This window comes from Bos grunniens, chromosome 2, assembly GCF_055505025.1.
Source record: "Bos grunniens cultivar Pamir isolate PY7600 chromosome 2, Bosgru_T2T1.0, whole genome shotgun sequence".
NCBI lineage: Eukaryota > Metazoa > Chordata > Mammalia > Artiodactyla > Bovidae > Bos > Bos grunniens.
Genome location: NC_141166.1, coordinates 4451882 through 4479509, shown reverse-complemented (window position 1 = coordinate 4479509; position 27628 = coordinate 4451882). Strand labels below are relative to the sequence as shown.

At 46.4% G+C, this 27628-nt stretch overlaps 1 protein-coding gene across 2 annotated transcripts in view; it reads left to right on the top strand.

Moving 5' to 3' along the window:
• LOC147377297 (group IID secretory phospholipase A2-like) overlaps window positions 1-25809 on the top strand; it is a 51292-nt gene extending 25483 nt beyond the window's left edge. Inside the window, exons 2-4 of one of the 2 annotated variants that reach the window (XM_086325959.1) lie at window positions 2602-2746; window positions 4502-4608; window positions 6353-25809. In XM_086325959.1, coding sequence (XP_086182085.1) covers window positions 2602-2746; window positions 4502-4608; window positions 6353-6504 — 404 coding nt within the window. In that variant the 3' untranslated portion in view covers window positions 6505-25809. The remainder of the gene's footprint in view (window positions 1-2601; window positions 2747-4501; window positions 4609-6352) is intronic. The other variant, XM_086325967.1, reaches the window with a different exon arrangement.
• Window positions 25810-27628: the final 1819 nt, after the last annotated feature.

Sequence of the window (27628 nt, the reverse complement as noted above, 5' to 3'; positions counted from 1 at the left end):
TGTGCTTTATGTTGTTTTGGGGACTCCCAAATTCCCGAGAGGAACACATCAGCAGGGTTACAGTGAAAACCATTAGGAAAACTGCAATCAAGCTGCACAAATTCGTCTCTCAGATACAAAGAGGCAATATGGTATAGAGATGAAATACACAGATGAACCTGCATTCAGATGCTGGCCCATCAGCTTCCGGTGGTATGACCTTGGCCAAGTCCCCCTACCCCTCTATATCCTCATCTGTAAAGTGGGCACAATAACATGCTTTTCATTGGGTTGTTAGAAGGACTCTAATGAGAAAATATATACAAAACCTTAGCAAGTGTAAGTAACAGTTAGCGAGAAGTAACTTCACACAAAGTGCATGCATGAGTTAGTAGTGACATGGCCCCTGCCACTGTCTCTAACCCTTGGGAGAAGGGGCTCCATCCTCCTAAGCGACAGCTGAGGATGGAAAAAGCAACCAAGGCAGGAATCACTGTTAAGCTAAGTCAGTGTCCTGAAGCCCTCTTGACCACAATTTGAGCTCCTCGATCCCAAGGACTGGGTTGACCTCACTGTAAAACTGTGAGAAATAAGACCACTGAAAGCACCCCGAATCAAAGCTGAATTTGTTTGCTTGGCGAGGAACAGCTGCAGAATTCAGGCGTGAATTTGCATGGCTACTTCTAAGCTGGAATAGAAAGGTCTAAACTTGGGGTGCACAAGGGGATGGAGGTTCAGCAAAAAGGTGAGATTCCGAATTCAGATCCCTGGCTGGCTTATTGGGTGCACGTTAACTCTCTTGGCCGTGGGCTGTTTCTGGGGCCTTATCACCAAATCTGGGGTTCCAAGGGGCCTGGGGCCGTTCCTCAGCACAGTCAAAATTAGTAAGTTTCTCTTAACATCTGTACAGCTAGAGCCAACATGGCAGACGAGAGTGGCAATGTGGACTTCCACACACTGGGACACGACCCACCTGCGAGTCCAGACTCTACCAGTCACCGTCTAGCTGCAGCCCTGGTGGCTCAGACAGTAAAGCATCTGCCTGAAATGGACCCAGATCCGATCCCGGGGTCGGGAAGATCCCCTGGAGAACAGAATGCTATCCACTCCAGTATTCTTTCCTGGAGCATCCCATGGACAGAGGAGCCTAGCAGGCTACAGTCCATGGGTTGCAAAGAGTCGGGCACCACTGAGTAACTATCACTTTCTTCACAAGGCAAGCACCCTGCTTCTGATGGCACCCCCGGCCCACTGCATGAGTTCATCCCAGCCCCAGCTTTCCCTAGTTTAGGGCTCTCCCCTGCTTATTACTCACTTTATTTGAGAGCTTCAGTATAACACCATTTACTTGAGGGTGGGGGGTGAGCTTCCAAAACTAGGGTCACCCGAAGGGGCCTCCCTAGCCCAGTCTGTCTGAGACTCTGGGCTCCATCTGTGTTCTTGGTCATCTCCTGAGGTTGCACACAGGTACATTCCAGTCCCTTTCACATCTCATCTGTTTCTCCCAAATTCTTCCCTGAACTCACTGGCTTAATATATTTTATTTATCCTAACTCAATATAATGCATTCCTCTCTCCCAACAAAATGAATTTCCTTTATGATCAATTCTCACCAGCAGATATTATGACTGAAGTGTAAAATATTCATGAAAAACATTGATTTCTAAATCACGCTGCTTCCCAGAAGAGCCATGCATAGTTTTTTAAAGAGGCTTTTTTAAAAAATGATTTTATTTATTTTATTTTATTTCTGGGAGTGATGGGTCTCCGTTGCTGGGTGAGGTTTCTCTCTAGTAGCGGTGTGTGGGCTTCTCAGCACGGGGGGTTCCTTGTTGTGGAAGGAAGGTGCTGGGGGCGTAGGTTTCAGTAACTGCAGCCCGTGGGCTCTGTAGTTGTGGCTCCCAGGCACGACAGCTGTGGCGCACGGGCTTAGCTGCTCCTCGGCACGTGGGCTCTTCCTGGACCAGGGATTGAACTTGTGTCTCCTGCATTGGCAGGAGGATTCTTTACCACTGAGCCACCAGGGAAGCCCCCACACATACTGTTTAATGTGTGGATTCCCTGTGGGCTGTGGTGGGAGTCGGGGGTGGTGGGGGCAGTGTCTTCCTACTACAGAATGTGACCCAGAGACAGAGCAGAACCAGACTGCCCCGGGCTTTAATCCTGCTCCTCTGTTTACCAGCTACCATGACCTGGAACAAGTTACTGAGCCTCAGTGTGTTCATCCCTAAAATGGAGATTAAAAACAGCATTTATGGTTCCAATACTGGCTTCTTAGTTTTCATACATATACCATGATGAGAGGAAACTGAATGGGGAGGTGTATGAGATCTCTTTATATGATCTTGGCAACTTTTCTCTACGTCAAGAATTAACCAAAATAAAAGGATTAAAAAAAAAAAGAGTCTCTCATGGAAAGGAAGAAGTCAATAGGTCTCCACATGAAAAGATCCACGGTAATCAATTACCAAGTGTCATTATATTTCCAATAGGCGTAGTGTTTGTTGTTACTTTATTATCCAAGGTCATTGGTTTGGCCCAGGCAGAGCAGAGATGCCAGGCCTGCAGCCCCTGGACTCCCTGAGATTCACGTCCTCTCCTTGTGGCTGGGCTCCTTGGCAGGTGTGGCTCCAGCCGAGGCCGACATGCTGGACCTGAATGAGATGGTCAGACAAGTGACGGGGAAGATCCCCATCTTCTTCTATTCATCCTATGGCTGTTACTGTGGAATTGGTGGCCAAGGCCTACCCAGAGATGCCACAGACTGGTAATGCCTCCCAATCGTGCTCTGCCTCTCCCCAGGGACCCTCCCCTTTCCCCTCCTGCTTCTTCTCCATCCATTTATTCATTTGGTGCCATGTGCTGTTGAAGCCTAGCCTGAAGGAGTTTAAGCATTACCTTGCTAGCATGTGAAGCGAGCACAATTGTGCAGTAGTTTGAACATTCTTCGGCATTGCCTTTCCTTGGGATCAGAACGAAACCTGACTTTTTCAGTCCTGTGGCTACTGCTGTTTTCCAAATTTCCCTGCCTTGTTGAGTGTAGTACTTTTACAGCATCATCTTTTAGGGTTTGAAAGAGCTCAACTGGAATTCCATCACTTCCAATAGCTTTGTTCCTAGTAATGCTTCCTAAGGCCTGTTTGACGTCACACAACAGGATGTCCGGCTGTAGGTCAGTGATCACACTATGGTGGTTATTCAGGTTATTAAGTCCTTTTCTGTATAGTTCTTCTGTGTATTCTTGCCACGTCTTCTTAATCTCTTTCACTTCTGTTAGGTCCATACCATTTCTGTCCTTTATTGTGCCCATCTTTGCATGAAATATTCCCATGGTGTCTCCAATTTTGTTGATGAGATCTCTAGTCCTTCATATTCTGTTGTTTTCCTCTATTTCTTTGCATTGATCACTGAGGAAGGCTTTCTTATCTCTCTTTGTTCTTTCTGGAACTCTGCATTGATTTGGAAATATCTTTCCCTTTGTCTTTTGCCTTTCGCTTCTCTTCTTTTCTCAGCTATTTGTAAGGTATCCTCAGACAACTATTTTACTTTCTTACATATCTTTTTCTTTGGGATGATTTTGGTTACCACCTCCTGTATAATGTTCCGACCACAGCCCATAGCTGTTCTTCAAGGCACTGTGTCTATCAGATCTAATCCCTTGAATCTATTAATCACCTCCACTGTACAATCACAAGGGATTTGATTTAGGTCTTACCTGAATGTTCTCATATTTTTCCCTGCTAGGAACTCCACTGAGCTCCGAACCAGCCCCAGCCCTTCTGGAGGGTTCCTCAGACTTTCTGAAATCTGTCTTGCACCCTCAACCCCAAACTAGTTAGAAGAGCCACAGACACTTCCCACTGCCGTTGAACATTGTTTTTAAAAAAGTCCCACTTCATTTTGCCACGATCTCACTGGTTTTCACAGCAACCCAGGGATCTGCCAAAGGAGGGATGAGAGCCAGCCAGGCCCGAGGCCAGCACCCTCACCCACCACATACAGGCTGTATGATCCTGGGCATGTGGCCTGACCGCCCAGAGCCTCAGTTTCCTCATTTGTGCAATGGGGATAATGCTAGTACCTCTATCCCAGAGTGGCCAAAAGGATTAAGAGAGAATTCCTAGGTAGAGCAGGTGCCTGGTACACAGGAGGGAATCTTCCTCATAGTTCAGATGGTAAACAATCTTCCTGCAATGCTGGAGACCCGGGTTCGATTCCTGGGTCAGGAAGAGCCCCTGGAGAAGGAAATGGCAACCCACCCCAGTATTCTTGCCTGGAGAATCACATGGACAGAGGATCCTGGTGGGCTACGGTCCATGGGTTCGCAAGAGTCAGACATGCCTTAGAGACTAAACCACCACCTGGTACACAGGAAGCACTCGAGAAGTTTTAGCTAGAAAGAAGATTAGACCCTGGCACGTCTTGACTTCCGAGGCAGATACGCAGTTTCTGCTCTGAGGCAGGGGCAACCTGAGACTCAAGTCAGCCAAGGACTCACCCACCTCCTGTCCTCTCCTGCCAGGTGCTGCCATGAACATGACTGCTGCTACCGTCACCTGAAATCTGACAACTGTGACATCAGCTTCGACCACTATGACTACACCTTTTTCCAGGGGAAAGTCCAGTGTTGTGAGTGCCTGGGCCTCAGGGTTGGAGTAGGAGGCTGAGCAAAGGAGTTATCGCACACATTGCTTTCGTATGCTGTGTGACAAAGCACAAGCTGCTCAGCCTCTCTGTTTTTCTCATATATCCAGTTCAATATCTGGGCTGTGAAGGAGAGGCAGCAATAGGGGTAGAAGTTTGGAGAGGTCCCACAGGGACTTTGACCCCTTTAGGATCTGGAAGGCTGCCAGACCTCAGCTTAGATCCCAGACCCACCACTGACCAGCTGTGTGACCTTGAACACTTTGCTTAACTTCTCTGAACCTCAGGATCCTCCTCTGGAAATTCAGGATGATAACCGCATTCTACTCCATAAAGTTAATTCAAAAACTAAAATAGGAGGAGACATAAGGTGCCCTGCAGATGCATGCTTAATGAATTCTCTGGCTACTGAGGTTAGTGTTCATTTTTTCATCATCATGGGTTCTAGAGCAACCCAGATAGGAGGCAGCACCACCCCGGTGATCACTTTCTTGTTGTTCTTGGTCACTACATCACATCTTACTCTTCGCAACCCCATGACGTGTGACCCGCCCATCTGCTCTGTCCACAGGATTTCCCAGGCAAAAATACTGGAGTGTGTTGCCATTTCCTTGCTCGGGGATCTTCCTGACCCAGGACTTGAGCCCATGTCTCCTGCTTGGCAGGCAAATTCTGAGCCACCTGGGAAGCCCTGATCTCCATTTTACTGACAAGAAAACTGAAACTAGAGTGCACTGTTTGCTCAGGGTCACACAGCTACAAATGAGAAAGCCTGGGCTGTAACCCAGGTCACCAAGCCCCAGGGTCCACGCACGGAGAAAGGCAGGAAGTCCCGGGGCTAGAAGCTGAATGAGCTCACCAGCTGTCCCTGTCAACTGAGAACTTAGTGGCAACAACTGAAATGGCCAACATTTATAGACCACTTACTATGTGCTAAAGGCTTTGCCTTCTTATTTTAATCTGAATATATATATATATGTATATATATATGTATACATAATCTTTTCCCTTATAGATTATTACAAAATACTGAGCAGAGTTCCCCATGATATACAGTAGGTCCGGCTCTCTTATCCCCATTTGACAGATGGTGAATCTGAAGCACCATGGTCTGTCTTTCCTCAGAGTCTTTGCACATGCTGTTCCTTCTGCCAGGAACAGTCCCTCTCCTCCACCCTGGCTTTCCAGAGTAGGAGCAACAGCTCACTCTTCTGATCTCAGCTCAAATGGCTTTTGACAGTCAGTCCTATCAGTTACCAGCTCAGAGGCCCTGTCTTGTTCCTTACTTCTGGGTAAGCACAGTTGCACTCACTTCTGTGACGGGCAAGGAGGCCTGGCACGCTGGCATCCGTGGGGTCACAAAGAGTCAGACAGGACTGAGCCACTGAACAACAACGACCACACGCTTCTCTGACGTTTGCCCACCCCCGCCCCGCCCCAGGGGAGTGTGAACTCAGGTGTCCATTCTGTTCTCCTCTCCCTCCTGGGACTCCCGAAGGACAGGTGCTCAGTTGCTTACTGAACGGATGAATGAACGAAGGACCAATGGCACAAAGGGAGGTCACACCCCATGCCCAAGGTCACAGAGCCAGAGTCCAAGGACCCGGGAAGGGCACCAAAGGGTGGACGAGGGCTGAACTGCCTTCAGCAGCTCCCCTCCAGGGGCGACGACCCACCCTACCACGGGAAGGGGCAGACCGCTTAAGTGCCCTCCTCCACCCCCTCACAGCCACCAAGGGGAGCTGGTGTGAGCAGCAGCTGTGCGCCTGTGACAAGACGTTGGCCTTCTGCCTGCAGCGGAACCTGAACACCTACAAGAATCACCTGCGACGTCTGTCCAGATGCGAGGGCGAGACTCTAGCCTGTCCCCCTGCATCTTGAGCTCTGGGGAAGGCCCCCCAGGACCACTGGCCACAGCCCCGACCCCCACCTGGAGCCTTTAAAGCACTCCTGGAAGAGGAAGGGGCTTGGCCTCACCCCTAGCTACCACTTGCCTCTTGGACCTTCTGAATCTCCCAGGCTGTCTGTTCCGAGGGTGGATTGAGATCTTAGGAAAAACCAAGGCCAGGGAGCCGACAGGGTGTGTGTGTGTTTGGGCCAAAGCAGTGGGCAATGGGGGCAGGGTCTGTGGCCAGGGTGGGGCAGGTTCTCCCTTCATGACCACTCACCAGGCCCCTCGGGGCTCTCCCCACCCCTAAAACACCATCCAAGCAGCTGCCAGAGTGGCCTCTGTAAAGGGCGATATGGATCTTTCTGTCCATGGGACTCTGCTTCTTCAAACCCCAAGGCCCTGAGTCCTGCCTCCCCCTCCATCCCACCCCTCCAGTCATCACAGGACACATGTGTACCTATGGCTGATTCATGCTGACGTGTGGCAGAAACCAACACAATATTACAAAACAGTTATCCTCCAATTAAAAATAAATACATGAAAAAAAAAAAAAGAAAACCCACAACCCCAAGGCTCTGCACATCCAGGACAGGGCGGGGGGCAGCAGGCAGAGTGTCTGGGACCCGTTACTACCTGGCAGTGTGTCCCTGTCCCTTGGAGCCTTGGGGACCCTTGCAGACTTGGCTAATGCTTGTCTTGGACTCATTGCAGCTCTGGTGGCCAAAGCAGTACCCCGAGCCCAGAGGGGTTCAGTAAATACTTTTCGAGGCAAGGACTAGACCAAGCTCCCTGGGCTCCAGGTCTGCAGGCCATGGGACTTCCGGGCACTCTTTCCTCTCTGACTGCCAGGCATTTGCTCAACCTGGACTTCTGCAGCGACGCTCCACTGGCCTGCTGTCCCCCAGGTAGCTAAGCCCACCTGAGGCTCCTCGGGGTCCAAAGGCTATTTCCTACAGTCTTGCCCGGCGAATTCCTCTCCAGTTCCAAGGGCTCAGTCCCACCCGCAAGCTCCCGCAGCACTTTATGTGTCTTCACCTTGCCGAGCTCCCGCTTGAGTGGTGTGTGATTGTCTGGGCCGCTCTGAGCAGACTGGAGCTCCGGGAGGGTGGAGTCCACGTCACTCTCTCTGCTTCCTCTGCTCCCCCAGGTGATAGGTGTGCAGTCAATGCTTTGGAATCAAAGAGCCCCCAGAGAAGAGATGGAGGTGGGGGCAGGTGGTGTTCAGGCCCCACCCAGATCCCCTCTTGGCCCAGGTCCCCAACCCAGGGGTCAGCTGCCAAGTGCGCACTTCGGCCTCCTTCTCTTGAGGATTGCCCCCAGGCTGCTGGGTGCCACCCTGCCCATCACCCACCCCTCCTCACCCACCTCTAACCAGTGAATTGGGAGAATGACACTGTGGAGGGCATAACCGCCCTCTCCCCGCCTGATGCAAGGCCATCTGGGTCGTACACGGCGTGCCCCAGGGCTCTTCCTGGGCTCAGCCTAGACGTCTGGATCTGTGCCCTGGCTGCCCTGTTTTTCTCTTTCTCCTACAGGTTTCTCCCTAAGGCACTTCCTCAATAAATCATTCCCTTGCCCAAGAATTCTCATCCCAGGCTTGGCAGTTAGGGAATCTGCCTTCATTGGATGAATGGATAGATGGTGAATATATTCTTACAAGAAGTCCCACCTGTCATTCATAAAGGATTAGCTACATGGCCGGGGCACCTGGAGCCACCCACACCATCCGGGCTGTGACACACATCTGTGAAAGAGCTGACCGAGTGGTTTTCCATCTGCGTGAAGCTCAGAGGCTCATGCCGGAGAGCACAGTAGAGGCTTAGAACTATGGCTGCCAGGTTCAGATTCCAAGGTCTTTATTGGCAGTCCAGTGGCTAGAACTCTGCACCTTCTCTGCCAAGGGCCCAGGTTCGATCCCTGTTTGGGGAACTAAGATCCCAAAACCTGAGCAGTTCAGTCCAATCACCCAGTAGTTTCCAACTCTTTACGACCCCATGGTGGGGCTCGCCAGCCTCCCTGTCCATCACCAACTCCAAGAGCTTACTCAAACTCATGTCCATTGATGAGTCAGTGATGCCATCCAACCATTTCATCCTCTTTTATCCCCTTCTCTTCCCACCTTCAATCTTTCCCAGCATCAGGGTCTTTTCCAATGTGTCAGTTCTTCACATCAGGTGGTCAAAGTATTGGAGTTTCAGCTTCAGCATCAGTCCTTCCAATGGATATTCAGGACTGATTTTCTTTAGGATGGACTGGTTGGATTTCCTTGCAGTCCAAGGCACTCTCAAGAGTCTTCTCTAACATCACAGTTCAAAAGCATCAGTTCTTCGGCGCTCAGCTTTGTGTATAGTTCAACTCTCACATCCGTACATGACCACTGGAAAAACCATAACTTTGACTAGCTAGTCACTAGACATAGCTCTGCCAACCATACTTTGTTGGCAAAGTAACATCTCTGCTTTTTAATATACTGTCTTGGTTGGTCATAACTTTTCTTCCAAGGAGTAAGTGTCTTTTAATTTCATGGCTGCAGTCACCATCTGCAGTGATTTTGGCCCAAAAAAATAGTCTGTCGTGGTTTCCGTTGTTTCCCTATATTTGCCATGAAGTGCTGGGACCTGATGGCGTGATCTTAGTTTTCTGAATGTTGAGCTTTAAGCCAACTTTTTCACTCACCTCTTTCACTTTCATCATGAGGTTCTTAAGTTCTTCGCTTTCTGCCATAAGGGTGGTGTCATCCGCATATCTAATGTTATTAATATTTCTCCCGGCAATCTTGATTCCAGCTTGTGCTTCATCCAGCCCAGTGTTTCGCATGATGTACTCTGCATAGAAGTTAAAATAGCAGGGTGACAATATACAGCCTTGATGTACTCCTTTTTCTATTTGGAACCAGTCTGTTGTTCCATGTCCAGTTCTAACTGTTGCTTTCTCACCTACACACAGGTTTCTCAAGAGACATGTCAGATGGTCTGGTATTCCCATCTCTTTAAGAATTTTCCACAGTTTCTTGTGATCCACACAGTCAAAGGCTTTGGCATAGTCAATGAAGCAGAAATAGATGTTTTTCTGGAACTCTCTTGCTTTTTCGATGATCCATCGATGTTTGCAATTTGATCGCTTGTTCCTCTGCCTTTTCAAAAACCAGCTTGAACATCTGGAACATCATCGTCCACGTATTGCTGAAGCCTGGCTTGGAGAATTTTGAGCATTACTTTACTAGCATGTGAGATGAGTGCAATTGTGTGGTAGTTTGAGCATTCTTTGGCATTGCCTTTCTTTGGGATTGGAATGAAAACTGACCTTTTCCAGTCCTGTGGCCACTGCTGAGTTTCCAAATTTGCTGGCATATTGAATGAAGAACTTTCACAGCATCATCTTTCAGGATTTGAAATAGCTCAACTGGAATTCCATCACCTCCACTAGCTTTGTCATAGGAAGTGATGTTTCCTAAGGCCCATTTGACTTCACATTCCAGGATGTCTGGCTCTAGGTGAGTGATCACACCATCGTGACTATCTGGGTCATGAAGATCTTTTTTGTACAGTTCTTCTGTGTATTATTGCCACCTCTTCTTAATATCTTCTGCTTCTGTTAGGTCCATACCATTTCTGTCCTTTATTGAGCCCATCTTTGCATGAAATATTCCCTTGGTATCTGTAATTTTCTTGAAGAGATCTCTAGTCTTTCCCATTCTGTTGTTTTCCTCTATTTCTTTGTATTGATTGCTGAGGAAAGCTTTCTTATCTCTCCTTGTTATTCTTTGGAACCCTGCATTCAAATGGAAATATCTTTCCTTTTCTCCTTTGCTTTTCACTTCTCTTCTTTTCCCAGCTATTTGTAAGGCCTCCTCAGAGAACCATTTTGCTTTTTTGCATTTCTTTTCCTTGGGGATGGTTTTGATCCCTGTCTCCTGTACAACTTCACGAACCTCCATCCATAGTTCATCAGGCACTCTATCTATCAGATTTAGTCCCTTAAATCTATTTCTCACTTCCACTGTATGATCGTTAGGGATTTGATTTAGGTCATATCTGAATGGTCTAGTGGGAGAGGAGCTACTCCATGTTCTAGGTCAGGAGGGGTGGCCGTGAGGAGATACCCCTCATCCAAGGTAAGGAGCCGCGGCTGCCCTTTGCTGGAGCAGCCATGAAGAGATACCCCACGTCCAAGGTAAGAGAAACATAATTAAGATGGTAGGTGTTACAAGAGGACATCAGAGGGCAGACACACTGAAACCATAATCATGAAAACTAGCCCATCTGATCACACGGACCACAGCCTTGTTTAACTCAATGAAACAAAGCCATGCCGTGTGGGGCCACCCAAGACGGATGGGTCATGGTGGAGAGGTCTGAAAGAATGTGGTCCACTGGAGAAGGGAATGGCAAACCACTTCAGTATTCTTGCCTTGAGAACCCCATGAACAGTATGAAAAGGCAAAAAGTTAGGACACTGAAAGATGAACTCCCCTGGTCATTAGGTACCCAATATGCTACTGGGGATAAGTGGAGGAATAACTGCAGAAGAATGAAGGGATGGAGCCAAAGCAAAAACAATACACAGTTGTGGATGTAACTGGTGATGGACGCAAGGTCCAATGCTGTAAAGAGCCATATTGCATAGGAATCTGGAATGTTAGGTCCATGAACAGGCAAATTGGAAGTGGTCAAACAGGAGATGGCAAGAGTGAATGTCAACATTCTAGGAATCAGTGAACTAATATGGACTGGAATGGGTGAATTTAACTCAGATGACCATTATATCTACTACTGTGGGCAAGAATCCCTTAGAAGAAATGGAGTAGCCATCATAGTCAATAGAAGAGTCTGAAATGCAGTACTTGGATGTAATCTTTAAAACGACAGAATGATCTCCGTTCATTTCCAAGGCAAACCATTCAATATCACGGTAATCCAAGCCTATACCCCGACCAGTAACGCTGAAGAAGCTGAAGTTGAATGGTTCTATGAATACATACAAGACCTTTTAGAACTAACACCCCAAAAAGATGTCCTTTTCATTATAGGGGACTAGAATGCAAAAGCAGGAAGTCAGGAAACACCTGGAATAACAGGCAAATTTGGCCTTGGAGCATGGAATGGAGCAGGACAAAGGCTAATAGAGTTTTGCCAAGAGAACACACTGGTCATAGCAAATGCCCTCTTCCAAAAACACAAGAGAAGACTCTATACATGGACATCACCAGATGGTCAACACCGAAATCAGACTGATTATATTCTTTGCAGCCAAAGATGGAGAAGCTCTATCCAGTCAGCAAGAACAAGACCGGGAACTGACTGTGGCTCAGATCATGAACTCCTTATTGCCCTTGGAGAGGAGACAGAATGAAAACCACAATCACAGAAAACTAATCAAATTGATCACATGGACCACAACTGTGTCTAACTCAATGAAACTATGAGCCATGCTGTGTAGGGCCACCCAAGATGGATCGGTCATGGTGGAGAGTTCTGACAAGTTGTGCTCCACTGGAGAAGGAAATGGCAAACCACTTCAGCATTCTTGCTTTGACAACCCCATGAACAGTGTATAATGACTATTTAGCCAAATAATTCCTAATTGTAAGCAGTTGACTCTGGAGGAGGGAGGCATCAAAGGATTCCCATTTTATGGAGGTGGAAACTGAGACAGCAAGATGGGAAGCCATGTGGCTCAGGGAGTCAGGGAAGGTCTGGCTACAGGCAGCACCCTGAGGACCAGTACAGCCCCTTAGAACAGTCTCTCCTGCTGACTTGGCACGTGTTGACATTGTGGGGAGAGGAAGGGGGCCAAGAAGAAGAAAGAAGTTCATGACTAGAGGCCGCTCACCTCCAGGAAGCCTGCCTGTGCATCCATTATCATGTCTGGGCTCTCCTAACACCTGTGTTAGTTTGCTCGGGCTGCCATAACAAAGCACCACAGGGTGGGTGGCTTAAACAAGAGAATTTTGTTTTCTCACAGTTCTAGAAGCTGGAAGTCAGATATCAAGGTACTGTAAATAACCAGATGTGGGGTCCAGCTGCTCGCTGCTCCAAAAAAGCCAATAAATAGGCAAGGCTGGTGGAAAGGAAAATTTATTTTGGATACCAGCAACTAGGAGGGGTTTTAGGGAAAGCAGATGCCTGTCTAAAGGCATACCCTGCCCCTGACAATCAGGGGCAAGAGCTTTTACAGACAGAGGAGGGGGCTACATAACAGAAACAGCACAGTCAGCCCTCACAGTCATTTTGAAATTGACCATCGGTGGTCTGACCATCATCTTGATTGTTTCAAGTATAGTTGGTCTTCAGTTCCAGGGTCAGTTTGTTCCCACTTCCCTGAGGCCAATTCTTGGAACTGTGGAAGCTTTTGTCAGGCTACAGTCTGGTCATAAGGCAGTTAACTTCTCCACCAGGTAGAAGGAAATTGCATAGAGAAGGTAATGGCAACCAGTGTTCTTGCCTGGACAATCCCATGGACCGAGGAGCCTGGCAGGCTACAGCCCATGGGGTCACAACAGTCGGACATGACTTAGTGACTAAACCACCACTTTATAACCACCACCTGGTTGGGGTTTCAGTATCTAGGAGACAGCTCACAGGATATGGCTCAGGATACTCTCTATAGTCCTGGAGGAGGAACTAAAGGTCCTTGACTGTGCTTAATGGCTCCATGATTATTCTTTGGTCTTCTTGGACAGTTTTCCTTTGTTTCTCCATGTTCTCACTTCTCTGATTAAATTTGTTCTTTGGCTAAGGTTTATCCACAGACAAAAGTCAGGCAGAGGACATGGGGGGACAAAGACCAGAGGGTCCTGATCCATTTTAGGCAGGATTGGGTCCTTCTGATGCCTTTGTCATTGGCTTGCAGATAACAGTCTCCTACCTACCTGCCTGTGTCCCAATCTCCTCTTCTTAAAGGACAAAAGTCATGTTAGAATAGGACCCCCACTAATGATCTCATTTTAACTTAAGTACTTCTTTAAAGACCCTATCTCCAAACATGGTACTGGGGTATATACATTTGTGGGAGTGGGGGGACACAGTTCAACCCATAACACCACCCATTGTCCAGATGGCCCATGTCGAAGGCCCACTGGGAAAGAATCAGCCTTGAGACAGGAGACCGGGTCTAGTCAGTGCCCTGCCTGGGAGGTGACTTGACCCCATGGAGCTCCACTAACCCCTTCTGCAAATGGAACAAATAATACCCATGGTACAAATGGTGCTATCAAAGACCTTGTGTGAATGGTATGTGTACTACCGGTACTATTCTGGTATTTCATTGGTAAAGAATTGTCTGCCAATGCAGGAGATGTGGGTTGGGTTCAATCCCCGGGATGGGAAGATCCCCTGGAGAAGGAAATGGCAACCCACTCCAATATTCTTGCCTGGGAAATGCCGTGGACAGAGGAGCCCGGTGGGCTACAGTCTGTGAGGTCACAACAAGTCAGACATGACTTAGCAACTGAGCAACAATGTCGTAAACTAGATAACTAACGAGAACATGGTGTATAGTGCAGTGAACTCCAGTTAAGGCTCTGGGGTAACCTGAGTGGGAAGGAAGTCCACAAGGGTAGGGACCTACATGGTGTGTGGCTCCTTTACTTTGCTGTGCTGTAGAAGCTAACACAACATTGTAAAGCAACTATACTGCAATAAATTAAAATTAAAAACGAAAAAGGCAAAGCACTGCTAATGGTGTATCTCTTGGGAGTACCCTTCCACCCAGTCTCAAGAGGTTGTGGGCCCCTGGGAGAATCATACTAACAGCCAGAAATGCCTCTGGTCTCTTGTCTGGTCCACATAAGTCAGCTCCATTCTGAATCCTCACAACATGAAATCTTGCTGTTCTTTCTGGGGGTCTCCAGAGCAGACTTAGGGGTTCCAGGCCTCTCACAGTCTTCTGCTCTGCTCCCCTACCCCACCTCTGCTGCTGTTCCTGGAGGTCTCAGCACCCCAAAGCTGTAGGCCTGCGGATGCCCAGTGGGGTCTCCCTACCTTCCAGTGTCAGAGCCACTCCGTGCTCTGCACAGAGGCAGGGCATGCCCCCAGCCCTGTCCTGTACGGAATTGGCACCGTTTTGTTCCCTGTGCCCTGCAGGGCCCCCTCAGTGACCAGAGCCTGGGCCTGGAGCTTCCTGGAGCCTGTGCCTGAGGACTCTGTCCACAGTGCTCAGGCCAAAGCCATGAGACAAATATCTTGGGGTCTGTGGTCATCCCCCCAACTCGACTCTTCAGGCAGATCAGCCCACTTCTACACAAATCAGCCTGTGCAAATTAATGCAAGGATCCAACCCACACCCACCAGACAGGCCACTGCGGGGTGACACAGCTCAGGATCCAACCAGCTCAAAAGTGTCTGGTCATTCCAGGGACACTATCTCCTAGCAGGTGGGGATGTATCTTACTGCTTCCTGTCTGCACCCCACACAGTGTGGTGGGTCTGACTCGGGGATGGGGCATATAGTAGGTGCTTACAAAATGCCTGCTGAATCAATCATTTGCTAGCTTCCTCTGAGATTTCTTGGACAGGTGGTCTTTGCCTCCCACAAGATAGTACTAATAACAGCAACATCAACTACCATTACTGAACACTTACTGTGTTCAGTTCAGTTCAGTTCAGTCGCTCAGTCATGTCCGACTCTTTGTGACTCCATGAACCCCAGCACACCAGGCCTCCCTGCCCATCACCAATTCCAGGGGTCTACCCAAACCCGTGTCCATTGAGTCAGTGATGCCATCCAACCATCTCATCCTCTGTTGTCCTCTTCTCCTCCTGCCCTCAATCTTTCCCAGCATCAGGGTCTTTTCAGATGAGTCAGCTCTCTGCATCAGGTGGCCAAAATATTGGAGTTTCAGCTTAAACATCAGTCCTTCCAATGAACACCCAGGATTGATCACCTTTAGGATGGACTCACTGGATCTCCTTGCAGTCCAAGGGACTCTCAAGAGTCTTCTCCTTCACCACAGTTTAAAAGCATCAATTCTTTGGCACTCAGCTTTCTTTATAGTCCAACTCTCACATCCATACATGACTACTAGAAAAACCATAGCCTTGACTAGACAGACCTCTGTTGACAAAGTAATGTCTCTGCTTTTTAATATGCTGTCTAGGCAGAAGCCCCATATTTCAGAATTCTCACAAGAACTCCAATAGCTGGGCAGTCTCATGTTCCTTCACCCCATTTAACAGATGAGGAAACACAAGTGGGGGTCAGGATCCACATCTGGGCCATCTAACCCCCAAGCCTCCTTCTGAACACCCAGGCTCTGCTGCTTCCCAGGGTAATGTGACCTTGTGGAAGGTCACAGGGACTCAGGCCAAGTCTGAAAACAAGAAGAACCTTCAAGCAATGACAATATTGAAGTTGCTGGGAAGGCAGGTTTTGAGTGCTTCTGAAATCACATTCTGTGGCCACTTGTCTGAGAGGTCAAAGTGGAAATTCCCTGGTCTATGACCAACTGTATCATTTAGAAGCAAGAGTCTCTGGGCCTGAGGTGTAAGGGGAGCTCAGAACTTTAAACTCTTTTCTCCTGGGGGGGAGGGGTCACCAGGTGCCATGCGTTTACTATCAACTGTATGCCAGCCATTCTACTTGTAATCATGACAACAAGCCTTAAAGAGTGCATGTCGGTCCCAGTTTCAGATGGGAAACTTGAGGTTCAGAGAGACGAAGTAATGTAATTAATGTCATAAACAAGCTAGAATTTGAAGCCAGATTTGCTTGATATTAAAGTAGAAATTTGTTTTCACTGCACAGCTTCAGTTGTTGTTCATAACTTAGTAGAAGATCTTACCATCTACAAACATATTGGATGATGTAGGGGACACAGGAGACGTGGGTTCGATCCTTGGTTCAGGGTTGGATCCCCTGTTGAAGGACATGGCAACCCACTCTGCTATTTTTGTCTGGAAAATCCCATGAACAGAGGAGCCTGGCAGGCTACAGTCCATGGGGTTGCAAAGACTCAAACATGACTGAAGTGACCTCGCATGTGTGCACGCGCATGCACACGCACACACACACACACACACACACACACACAGAAGGACCACTTAGAAGGATATTGGATGACCTGGAAGGATACTGGGTCACCCAGAAACATATCTGATCATCTAGAAGGATATCTGATCATCCAGAAGGATATCTGATCATCCAGAAGGCTATCTCAAGTACTAGAAGGATATCTGATCATCCAGAAGGATACCTGATCATCCAGAAGGATATCTGATCATCCAGAAGGATATCTTAAGTACCAGAAGGCTCTCTGATCATCCAGAAGGCTATCTCAAGTCTTTCCTACCAAAGTTTGAGTCCACTTGCTTTTACTCTCACGATCTTCATTATCGTTGTTATTACTCACATCATTGGATATATAAAAGATACACAAGAATATACAAATCAAAACTGAACAGCTGGAAGAATTTTCAGAATATGAACACACCAACGTCACCAATACCAGAAGAGAAGGACCATCGGTAGCATCCCTGAAGCCCTCTTAGTAACCCCACCAGTCACCACGGCCTTCAATGGGTAGCCACTGTCCTGACTTCTAAAAGTACAGATTAGCTTGACTGTCTGGAAGTTCATATAAATCTCTCTTACAACATGTACTCTTTTGTGTTCAGCATAATGTTTGTGAGGCTTTCCCTGTTGTTATGTGCAGCTGTGGTTTGTTGGTGTGGTATAATCACACAATTTACCATTCTGTAGCAGACAGACATTTGAGTGGTTTCTGGTCGTTTAACTCACTTGCTTTAGTTCTGCCTTGGTGTAGCTGGAGAAAAGTGGGTCACTCTCCCACAAAGGAATTTTAAATCTCTCCCTCCTCCTCGCTTGGCAGAGCATATCGGAGACGAAGTGCAGAAGACCCTAAGAAAGCCCAGCTTCTTTCTTTATTTTTTTAATTTGTATTTTTATTGAAGGATATTTGCTTACAGAATTTGTTTTCTGCTAAACCTCAACAGGAATCAGCCATAGATATTTACGGATCCAACATAGGGATCCAACCCTGAAACAAGGATCCAACCCACATCTCCTGTGTCCCCTACGTCATCCAATATGTTTGTAGATGGTAAGATATCCTACGAAATTATGAACAACAATTGAAGCTGTGCAGTGAAAACAAATACATATTTTTAACCTATTTTTCTCTTTATATTTTTAATTTAATTTTTATTTTGTATTGGAAGGTAGTTAGTTGACTTACTATGTTGTATTAGTTTCAGAGGTACAGCAAAGAGATTCAGTTCTGCATATACATATATCTGTTCTCTTTCAGATTCTTTTCTCATATAGGATATTACACAATATTGAGTAGAATTCCCTGTGTTGTACAGTAAGTCCTTGTTCATTATTTTATATATAGTAGTGTGTTTGTTAATCCTGAACTCCTAATTTATCCCTCCCCTATCTTTCCCCTTAGTCTGTGAGTCTGTTTTTATTTTGTAAATAAATTCATTCGTATCATTTTTTGAAAGATTCCACATATAAGTGATGTCTTATAGTATTGACTTTCTCTGCTTTTCTCCCTTAGTGTGAGCATCTCTTGGTAAGCCCAGCTTCCTTCAGTTTCCTCTTCCCATGCAGACATTATGCACCAATAATAATAATTCTGAGCTGCATCTAGCGGCCTCTGGCAGGTTTCATCACAGATGGAATCCAGGCAGTGGGGCCATTTCAGTAAACGAGACTTTATGGGAAGGGGTGACAGAGGAGCCCGGCAGGCTACATTCCATAGGGTTGCAAGGAGCTGGACACAACTGAAGCGACTTAGCACATGAGTCAAGCAAAGGACTCTGGTCACTGGCTGAAAGGGGGTGTCTCTTAGGAGATGGGGGTTCACCTTCTCTGCAGTGAGCTTGGGGGCAGCAGACTCCAAGCTCTGCCAGCTCTTCTCATTTCCACCTCCATCTATGTTGGCTCAGAAAGTAGCCCCTGGGTACAATGACTCATCTGTATCATGGGGATCCTGGCAGTGCCTCTCTGCACTTACTCTGTGTGAACCACTTAGAACAGTGCCCAGCATGTAGTAGGGGCAGCTCCGGCTGACCTGTATTCTGACTCAAATTCTGCCACTCACCTGCTGCTGTATGACTCTGGGCAGGTTCCTAACCTCGCTGGGCCCCAGCTGATGGTAACTATTCTTAATAGAATTTGCACGTCAGGGTCTAAGCCCTCTCCTGCTTCCTTCCATCCTCCACCTGGAGATCTCAATGGATCATGGGCGAACAGTATCACCAAGTGTGTCTCCTCTGTTTCCAAGGAAGTGAAAACTCAGGTTTGCTGGAAAGGCTCAGGAGATGATTGGTTCCATCTACTATATGCTGCTGATGGAGCCAAAAGCTAGAGAGTTTCTAAATTTCAACCAATTTCAGAAGAAGGAAGAACTCTAAGAACATTTCTATCTTCTGATTCAGCTATTTCACTTCTGGGAATCTACTTTAAAGACACTTCCCTTTTAAAATAGACAAAGATTTATTATTATCATAGTCTTTTCTCTTCTTTTCTTTGGCCACATAGCATGGGGGACCTTAGTTCCCCAAACAGGGATCAAACCAGCACCCCATGCAGTGGAAGCTCAGAGTCCTAACCACTCTGACCCTCAGGGAAGTCCTCAGAGTGTTTCCTATAATGATGAGCAATGGTGACCTAAAAGTCATAATGAAAAAAAAATCAATAGAAACAGACAGGAACAAAAATGATAGGATTAGTAGATAAACATACTAAGACAGTCTTACACTATACTCTATATGTTTAAGAAAATAGAGGAAAGCTTGAGCCTGTTAATTAGAAACATAGAAAAAGAAAGGGAAGTAGCTCAGTCGTGTCTGACTCTTTGCGACCCATGGACTGTAGCCCATCAGGCTCCTCTGTCCATGGGATTTTCCAGGTAAGAATACTGAAGCAGGTTGCCATTTCCTTCTCCACGGGATCTTCCTGACCCAGGGATTGAACCTGGGTCTCCTGCACTGCAGGCAGACTCGTTACTGTCTGAGTCACCAAGGAAGCCAGTTAGAAACATCAGTTCAGTTCAGTTCAGTTCAGTCACTCAGTCCTGTCCGACTCTTTGTGACCCCATGAATCGCAGCACGCCAGGCCTCCCTGTCCATCACCATCTCCTGAGTTCACTCAAACTCACATCCATCGAGTCGGTGATGCCATCCAGCCATCTCATCCTCTGTCGACCCCTTCTCCTCCTGCCCCCAATCCCTCCCAGCATTAGAGTCTTTTCCAATGAGTCAACTCTTCGCATGAGGTGGCCAAAGTACTGGAGTTTCAGCTTTAGCATCATTCCTTCCAAAGAAATCCCAGGGCTGATCTCCTTTAGAATGGACTGGATGGATCTCCTTGCAGTCCAAGGGACTCTCAAGAGTCTTATCCAACACCACAGTTCAAAAGCATCAATTCTTCGGCACTCAGCTTTGTTCACAGTCCAACTCTCACATCCATACATGACCACTGGAAAAACCATAGCCTTGACTAGACGGACCTTTGTTGGCAAAGTAATGTCTCTGCTTTTCAATATGCTATCTAGGTTGGTCATAACTTTCCTTCCAAGGAGTAAGCATCTTTTAATTTCATGGCTGCAATCACCATCTGCAGTGATTTTGGAGCCCAGAAAATAAAGTCTGACACTGTTTCCACTGTTTCCCCATCTATTTGCCATGAAGTGATGGGACCAGATGCCATGATCTTGCTTTTCTGAATGTTGAGCTTTAAGCCAACTTTTTCACTCTCCTCTTTCACTTTCATCAAGAGGCTTTTTAGTTCCTCTTCACTTTCTGCCATAAGGGTGGTGTCATCTGCATATCTGAGATTATTGATATTTCCCCCAGCAATCTTGATTCCAGCTTGTGCTTCTTCCCGTCTGTTTCTCATGATGTACTCCGCATATAGGTTAAATAAGCAGGGTGACAGTATACAGCCTTGATGTAATCCTTTTCCTATTTGGAACCAGTCTGTTGTTCCATGTCCAGTTCTAACTGTTGCTTCCTGACCTGCATATACGTTTCTCACGAGGCAGGTCAGGTGCTCTGGTATTCCCATCTCATTCAGAATTTTCCACAGTTTCTTGTGATCCACACAGTCAAAGGCTTTGGCATAGTCAATAAAGCAGAAATAGATGTTTTACTGGAACTCTCTTGCTTTTTTCATGATCCAGCAGATGTTGGCAATTTGATCGCTGGTTCCTCTGTCTTTTCTAAAACCAGCTTGAACATCTGGAAGTTCACAGTTAACGTATTGCTGAAGCCTGGCTTGGAGAATTTTGAGCATTACTTTACTACCATGTGAGATGAGTGCAATTGTGCGGTAGTTTGAGCATTCTTTGGCATTGCCTTTCTTTGGGATTGGAATGAAAACTGACCTTTTCCAGTCCTGTGGCCACTGCTGAGTTTTCCAAATTTGCTGGCATATTGAGTGCAGCACTTTCACAGCATCATCTTTCAGGATTTGAAATAGCTCAACTGGAATTCCATCACCTCCACTAGCTTTGTTAGTGATACTGTCTAAGGCCCACTTGACTTCACATTCCAGGATGTGTGGCTCTAGGTGAATGATCACACCGTGGTGATTATCTGAGTCGTGAAGATCTTTTTTGTACAGTTCTTCTGTGTATTCTTGCCACCTCTTCTTAATATCTTCTGCTTCTGTTAGGTCCATACTATTTCTGCCCTTTATGGAGCCCATCTTTGCATGAAATGTCCCCTTGTTATCTCTAATTTTCTTGAAGAGATCTCTAGTCTTGCCCATTCTGTTGTTTTCTTCTATTTCTTTGCATTGATTGCTGAAGGCTTTCTTATCTCTTCCTGCTATTCTTTGGAACTCTGCATTTAGATGTTTATATCTTTCCTTTCCTCCTGTGCTTTTCGCTTATTTTCTTTTCACAGCTATTTATATGGCCTCCCAGACAGCCATTTTGCTTTTTTGCATTTCTTTTCCATGGAAATGGTCGTGATCCCTGTCTCCTGTAAAAGTCACGAACCTCAGTCCATAGTTCATCAGGCACTCTATCTATCAGATCTAGGCCCTTAAATCTGTTTCTCACTTCCACTATAGCCATAAGGGATTTGATTAAGATCATACCTGAATGGTCTAGTGGTTTTCTCCACTTTCTTCAATTTACATCTGAATTTGGCAATAAGGAGTTCATGATCCAAGCCACAAGATCCCAGTCTTGTTTTTGCTGACTGTATAGAGTTTCTCCATCTTTGGCTGCAAAGAATATAATCAGTCTGATTTCGGTGTTGACCATCTGGTGATGTCCATGTGTAGAGTCTTCTCTTGTGTTGTTGGAAGAGGGTGACCAGTGTGTTGTTTTGGCAAAACTCTATTAGCCTTTGCCCTGCTTCATTCCGTATTCCAAGGCCAAATTTGCCTGTTACTCCAGGTGTTTCTTGACTTCCTACTTTTGCATTCCAGTCCCCTATAATGAAAAGGACATCTTTTTTGGGTGTGAGTTCTAAAAGGTCTTGTAGGTCTTCATAGAACTGTTCAGCTTCTTCAGCATTACTGGTTGGGGCATAGACTTGGATTATTGTGATACTGAATCGTTTGCCTTGGAAATGAACAGAGATAATTCTCTCGTTTTTGAGATTGCATCCAAGTACTGCATTTTGGACTCTTTGGTTGACCGTGATGGTTACTCCATTTCTTCTAAGGGATTCCTGCCCGAAGTAGCACATATAACGATCATCCGAGTTAAATTCACCCATTCCAGTCCATTTTAGTTTGCTGATTCCTAGAATATCAACTTTCAGTCTTGCCATCTCCTGTTGGACCACTTCCAATTTGCCTTGTTCATGGACCTAACATTCCAGGTTCCTATGCAATATTGCTCTTTACAGCATTGGACCTTGGGTCTACACAGTCACATCCACAACTGTGTATTGTTTTTGCTTTGGCTCCATCCCTTCATTCTTTCTGGTGTTATTTCTCCACTGATCTCCAGTAGCTTATGGGGTACCTATTGACCTGGGGAGTTCCTCTTTCAGTGTCCTATCATTTTGCCTTTTCATACTGTTCATGGGGTTCTCAAGTCAAGAATACTGAAGTGGTTTGCCATTCCCTTCTCCAGTGGACCACATTCTGTCAAACCTCTCCACCATGACCCACCAGTCTTGGATGGCCCCACGAGCATGGCTTAGTTTCATTGAGTTAGACAAGGCTGTGGTCTAGTGTGATTAGATTGACTAGTTTTCTGTGAGTATGGTTTCAGTGTGTCTGCCCTCTGATGCCCTCTTGCAACACCTACTGTCTGACTTGGGTTTCTCTTACCTTGGACATGGGGTGTCTCGTCACGGCTGGCCCAGCAAAGTGCAGCTGCTGCTCCTTACCTTGGATGAGGGGTTTCTCCTCACCGCTGCCCCTCCTGACCTTGAACATGGAGTAGCTCCTCTCGGCCCTCCTGCACCCGTGTAACCACTGCTCCTTGGATGTGGAGATATTAAAAAAAAAAAAAAAAAAAACTAGATCAAATTTCTAGAGAGAAACAAAAACACTGAGAAGACAGACTGGAGAGGATTAATGCAGATTAGACAATGTAAAAGCAAAGGTTATCTATTTATTCTGTTCATTTTAAGCAGCGAAGGTGCAGATGAAGATGATGGTGGGGGGAGTCACCGTAGCCCACATTTGTTAGTTTCTGGCTACTGACGGAGCTCTGTCCCCATATCACCTCATTTAATTCCCACAAGTCTATGAAGCAGGTGCTATGGTAACCAAGCTGGACCCTATGGTGCTTTCTCAGGACAGACCTGCCCCCACTTGAGTCTTCCACCTGCCTCTCACTTATGAAAAAAAACTTTAACCTCCTAGGTCTTCCCCAAGTTCCAAAGAATACATTTAATCAGAAAAGTAAGAAAAATGCAAAGCCAAAAGAAAACAGGACAAAAGTAATAAAAGTTTAGCCATTAAACAAACTCGAGGACCTTTAGTTCCTCCTTAAGGGCTGTTCTGAGCCAATCGTATGAACTGTTTCACAGACTGCACCATGTGGAAGAAGTCAACTGTATGTAAGCTGTCACAAGCACATAGACCCCAGACGGCTGGAACCAGATTGTTGACGATATTGATCCCTTAATTCTTTTATAACCAACAAATCATAAGAATGCCCACAGGCTGACCACACACCCCCAAACCGCTTTCCCTCAGCCTGTCTTTAAAGCCTTCCCTGAAAGCCACCATGGGAATTCAGGCCTTTTGAGAAAGAGTTGGACACGACTGAGTGACTGAACTGAACTGAACTCAGCATTAGCTGTCTGGACTGCTTGTTTGGTGCCCTGCAATAAATGATGCTCTTTACTTCACCATGACCTGAAGTCAGTAGACTGGCTTTTCTGGGCAAGTGGACTCAAGTTTGGTTCCGTAACACTCTCACCACCCTGTTTCATGCGTGAGAAAATGGAAGACACGGAGCTGAGCAGCTTTCTCCCGGGAAGCATCTGGAACGCCAGGGAGGCAGCCTGGATTTGGGTTCCAGTTCCCGGCCTCTTTGTTCCATGTGATGCTACATAACCTGTGTTGTGGTCACCATAACATCATCTCTCTGCGGGTGTGTTGCACGCAGCGTGTTGTGTGCATGTGGTCTCTAAACCCCACAGCCATCAGAGGAGAGAGGGACGGTTGCCTCCACATTGTCCATGTTCTGCACATGAGGAAAGCAAGGCTCTTGAGGTCAAATGACTTGCCCAGGGTCCCAAGATGGTAGGAGAAGAAGCTAGAGTTTGAATGTGTTCCCTTTGAACTGTGCCCTGGGACCTCTGGGAACGTCTGGGACAGCAGAGTTTGAAGACTTTTTGCAGCATCTATCAAGTCTTCTCTCCCACTATGGCAAAGACCTCTGGAATCAGCAGAAGTCCTGGCCACTTTTGCTTCTGCCTGATTGAGACCAACTCAGGGGAAAGCTGGGGCTCAGAAGGGTAACCACAGGCCTAGAAGAGTGCACAGGAAGGTCCCACAGTGGTCAGAGCATAAAGGGAAAGAGCATATGGCTACAGAGCACACACGGGGGAGGCATGCCTAAGACTATGCCAGAGAGACTTCATGTATTTGCTGCTTAGTATTTTGCATGCAGATTGCTTTTTCATGTATGAGATGATCAGTTAATGACTGAGTCTAGGAATAAAGGAAAATTAGATTTTAAACAGACAGGGAAGAGGGAGAGGGAGATCACCCAGCCTTGACCTGACTTTTTTTGGGTAGACCAGTTAGCTGGCAGCAAAGAGGTCAGCCTGTGCTCTATGCTCTTGAACAGCCATCTGACAGGCACCAAAGAAGCTCAGTTTCTGCTCTTGTGGACTCTCTGGCAAACCTTAGGGGTTACTGGTAGAGCGTTTGCAGCAGACTACCCATTTGTAATGCCAAGCATGTCTTGCCATCAGCACCTCCACCCTAGTTGGGCTGGGTCCAGGTCATTTGCCTCATTAGGAGTCCCATTTTAAACTGGGGCAGACCTTCTGCAGGGTAAGTTGTCAACACATGTCAATTGCCTTCAAATTGTAGGTGTGCTTTGACTCAGCAAGCCCACTTCAGGAGTACACCCTATAGAAACGATTCTGGGCAGGGATGAGATTTCATCTCAAAGAGTTTTTTCACTGTCCTGCTGTGTGGTCTAGAATAGTATGATATTGGAAATAACCCATATTCTCAACAATAGGGGATTCTTTAAATGAATGGCATACAAGGCTACCTTTCAAAATGTTTCTGCAGGAGATGACTTAACAACATAGAAATATGTTTAAGTTATTTTAGTAAATGAAAAGACAGACTGCAATGTACTACCTGTAATCTTTACCTAATTTGATCAGGAAAAAGGATATATATACAGAGAGTAATAGAATCAGGATAACATTGACACGAAAATGTTAATGATGGAAACAACTTAAGCACCCATCAATGGATGAGTGTGTAAAGAAGATTCCATTTGTGTGTGTGTGTGTGTACAGACATGTTAAAATAGAGAGTAAAATGGTGGTTACAGAAAGTGGGGTCGGGGGGGTGGCTAGGATAAGTATTGTATAAGTGTACGAACTTGCAACAAGTAGTAAATAAGTCCTAGACAGTACAGTGAATATAGACAACAATGTTGTGTCATAATCACCAAGCTTGCTTAGAGACTAGATCTTAATTATTCCAGCCACAAAGAAAAATTGTAATTATGTGATGTGATAGAAATTCTAGTTATTGCTGCACTAACACAAGATCATGATATATAAATGTATCACATCAAGATATTGTACACTTAAATTTACACAATGTTATATGTCAATTTCATTGAAAAAATTAATGGTGATGAATGGATTCACAAATGATTTTAAATTGCTTCTAGTTGTTCAAGTTCTCCAAATCTTCTATGCCAAACATGCAATCAAAAACATTTTTTAAAGATATTGAAAACAGAAATAATAAAACTCCGCATTGCCAGAAAAGAGGAAACACAAAGAGCATGGGTGACCTCTGGCAGAGCTGAAGCTGGGAGGGTGGGGGCGAGCTCGGCAGGCAGGGGCCATCTGATATAAGGGGCTGCTGGCTCACAAGGGACTTCCAGTCGCTGCCTCCACTGCTCTGTGCTGGGGTCATGGGCCTCTCCCTGCTCTGTGCACTGCTGGTCTTTGCTGGTAAGTGGGGACACCACCCACGGCCAGGAAGGCGGGGAGGGAAGCTGGGATGCCCTGTATCTCTTTCCTAAACTGAGCTGCTGTGCTGATCATCACTGCCCCGGTCTCCAGTCCCACACTATTCGGCCCCCTGCAAGGAGTCGTCAGTGGCTCAATCCCCTGGAACAGTGGCTTCAGTCAGAGAGCTGTGGGTGGCCAAGCTATGTGGCAGGCAAAGGAGGGAAACTAGAAGTTCAGAAACTGGGCTCCAGCTGAACTGACGTCTGTGGTACTTCCGACACAAACTACAGAAATGGATCTGCTCTCCTGTGTCCCTCTGACTAGATAATAGTAATTTCTTACATATGCACACCTCTCCACACTTTTAGGGGACTTTCCTGGTGGCTGAGTCAGTAAAGAATCTGCCTGCAATGCAAGAGACTGAAGTTTGATCCCTGGGTTGGCAAGATCCCCTGGAGAAGAAAATGGCAATCCACTCCAGTATCCTTGCCTGGGAAATCCCATGGACAGCAGAGCCTAGCAGGCTAGAGTCCATGGGGTCGAAAGAGTTGAACATGACTTAGTGATAAACCACTACATTTTTAGAACCCTTTCAGCTCCCTTGACCCTGGGGGTTCTGTGGTCCATTGGGAAATGGTGAAGTTTCCATCTGATCTTTAACAGATCAAATGCTGCAAATCTGGTTGCTAGCAAACTGGAGTTTTTACTTGTTGATCCATCTCAGAATATGTGATATGAGAAAGGATTTGCACTTCATTTTTTAATGTGCTTTATGTTGTTTTGGGGACTCCCAAATTCCCGAGAGGAACACATCAGCAGGGTTACAGTGAAAACCATTAGGAAAACTGCAATCAAGCTGCACAAATTCATCTCTCAGATGCAAAGAGGCAATATGGTGTAGAGATGAAATACACAGATGAACCTGCATTCAGATGCTGGCCCATCAGCTTCCGGTGGTATGACCTTGGCCAAGTCCCCCTACCCCTCTATATCCTCATCTGTAAAGTGGGCACAATAACATCCTCTTCATTGGGTTGTTAGAAAGAGTCTAATGAAATATACACAAAACCTTAGCAAGTGTAAGTAACAGTTAGCGAGAAGTAACTTCACACAAAGTGCATGCATGAGTTAGTAGTGACATGGCCCCTGCCACTGTCACTAACCCTTGGGAGAAGGGGCTCCATCCTCCTAAGCGACAGCTGAGGATGGAAAAAGCAACCAAGGCAGGAATCACTGTTAAGCCAAGTCAGTGTCCTGAAGCCCTCTTGACCACAATTTGAGCTCCTCGATTCCCAAGGACTGGGTTGACCTCACTGTAAAACTGTAAGAAATAAGACCACTGAAAGCACCCTGAATCAAAGCTGAATTTGTTTGCTAGGCGAGGAACAGCTGCAGAATTCAGGTGTGAATTTGTGTGGCTACTTCTAAACTGGAATAGAAAGGTCTAAACTTGGGGTGCACAAGGGGATGGAGGCTCAGCAAAAAGGTGAGATTCTGAATTCAGATCCCT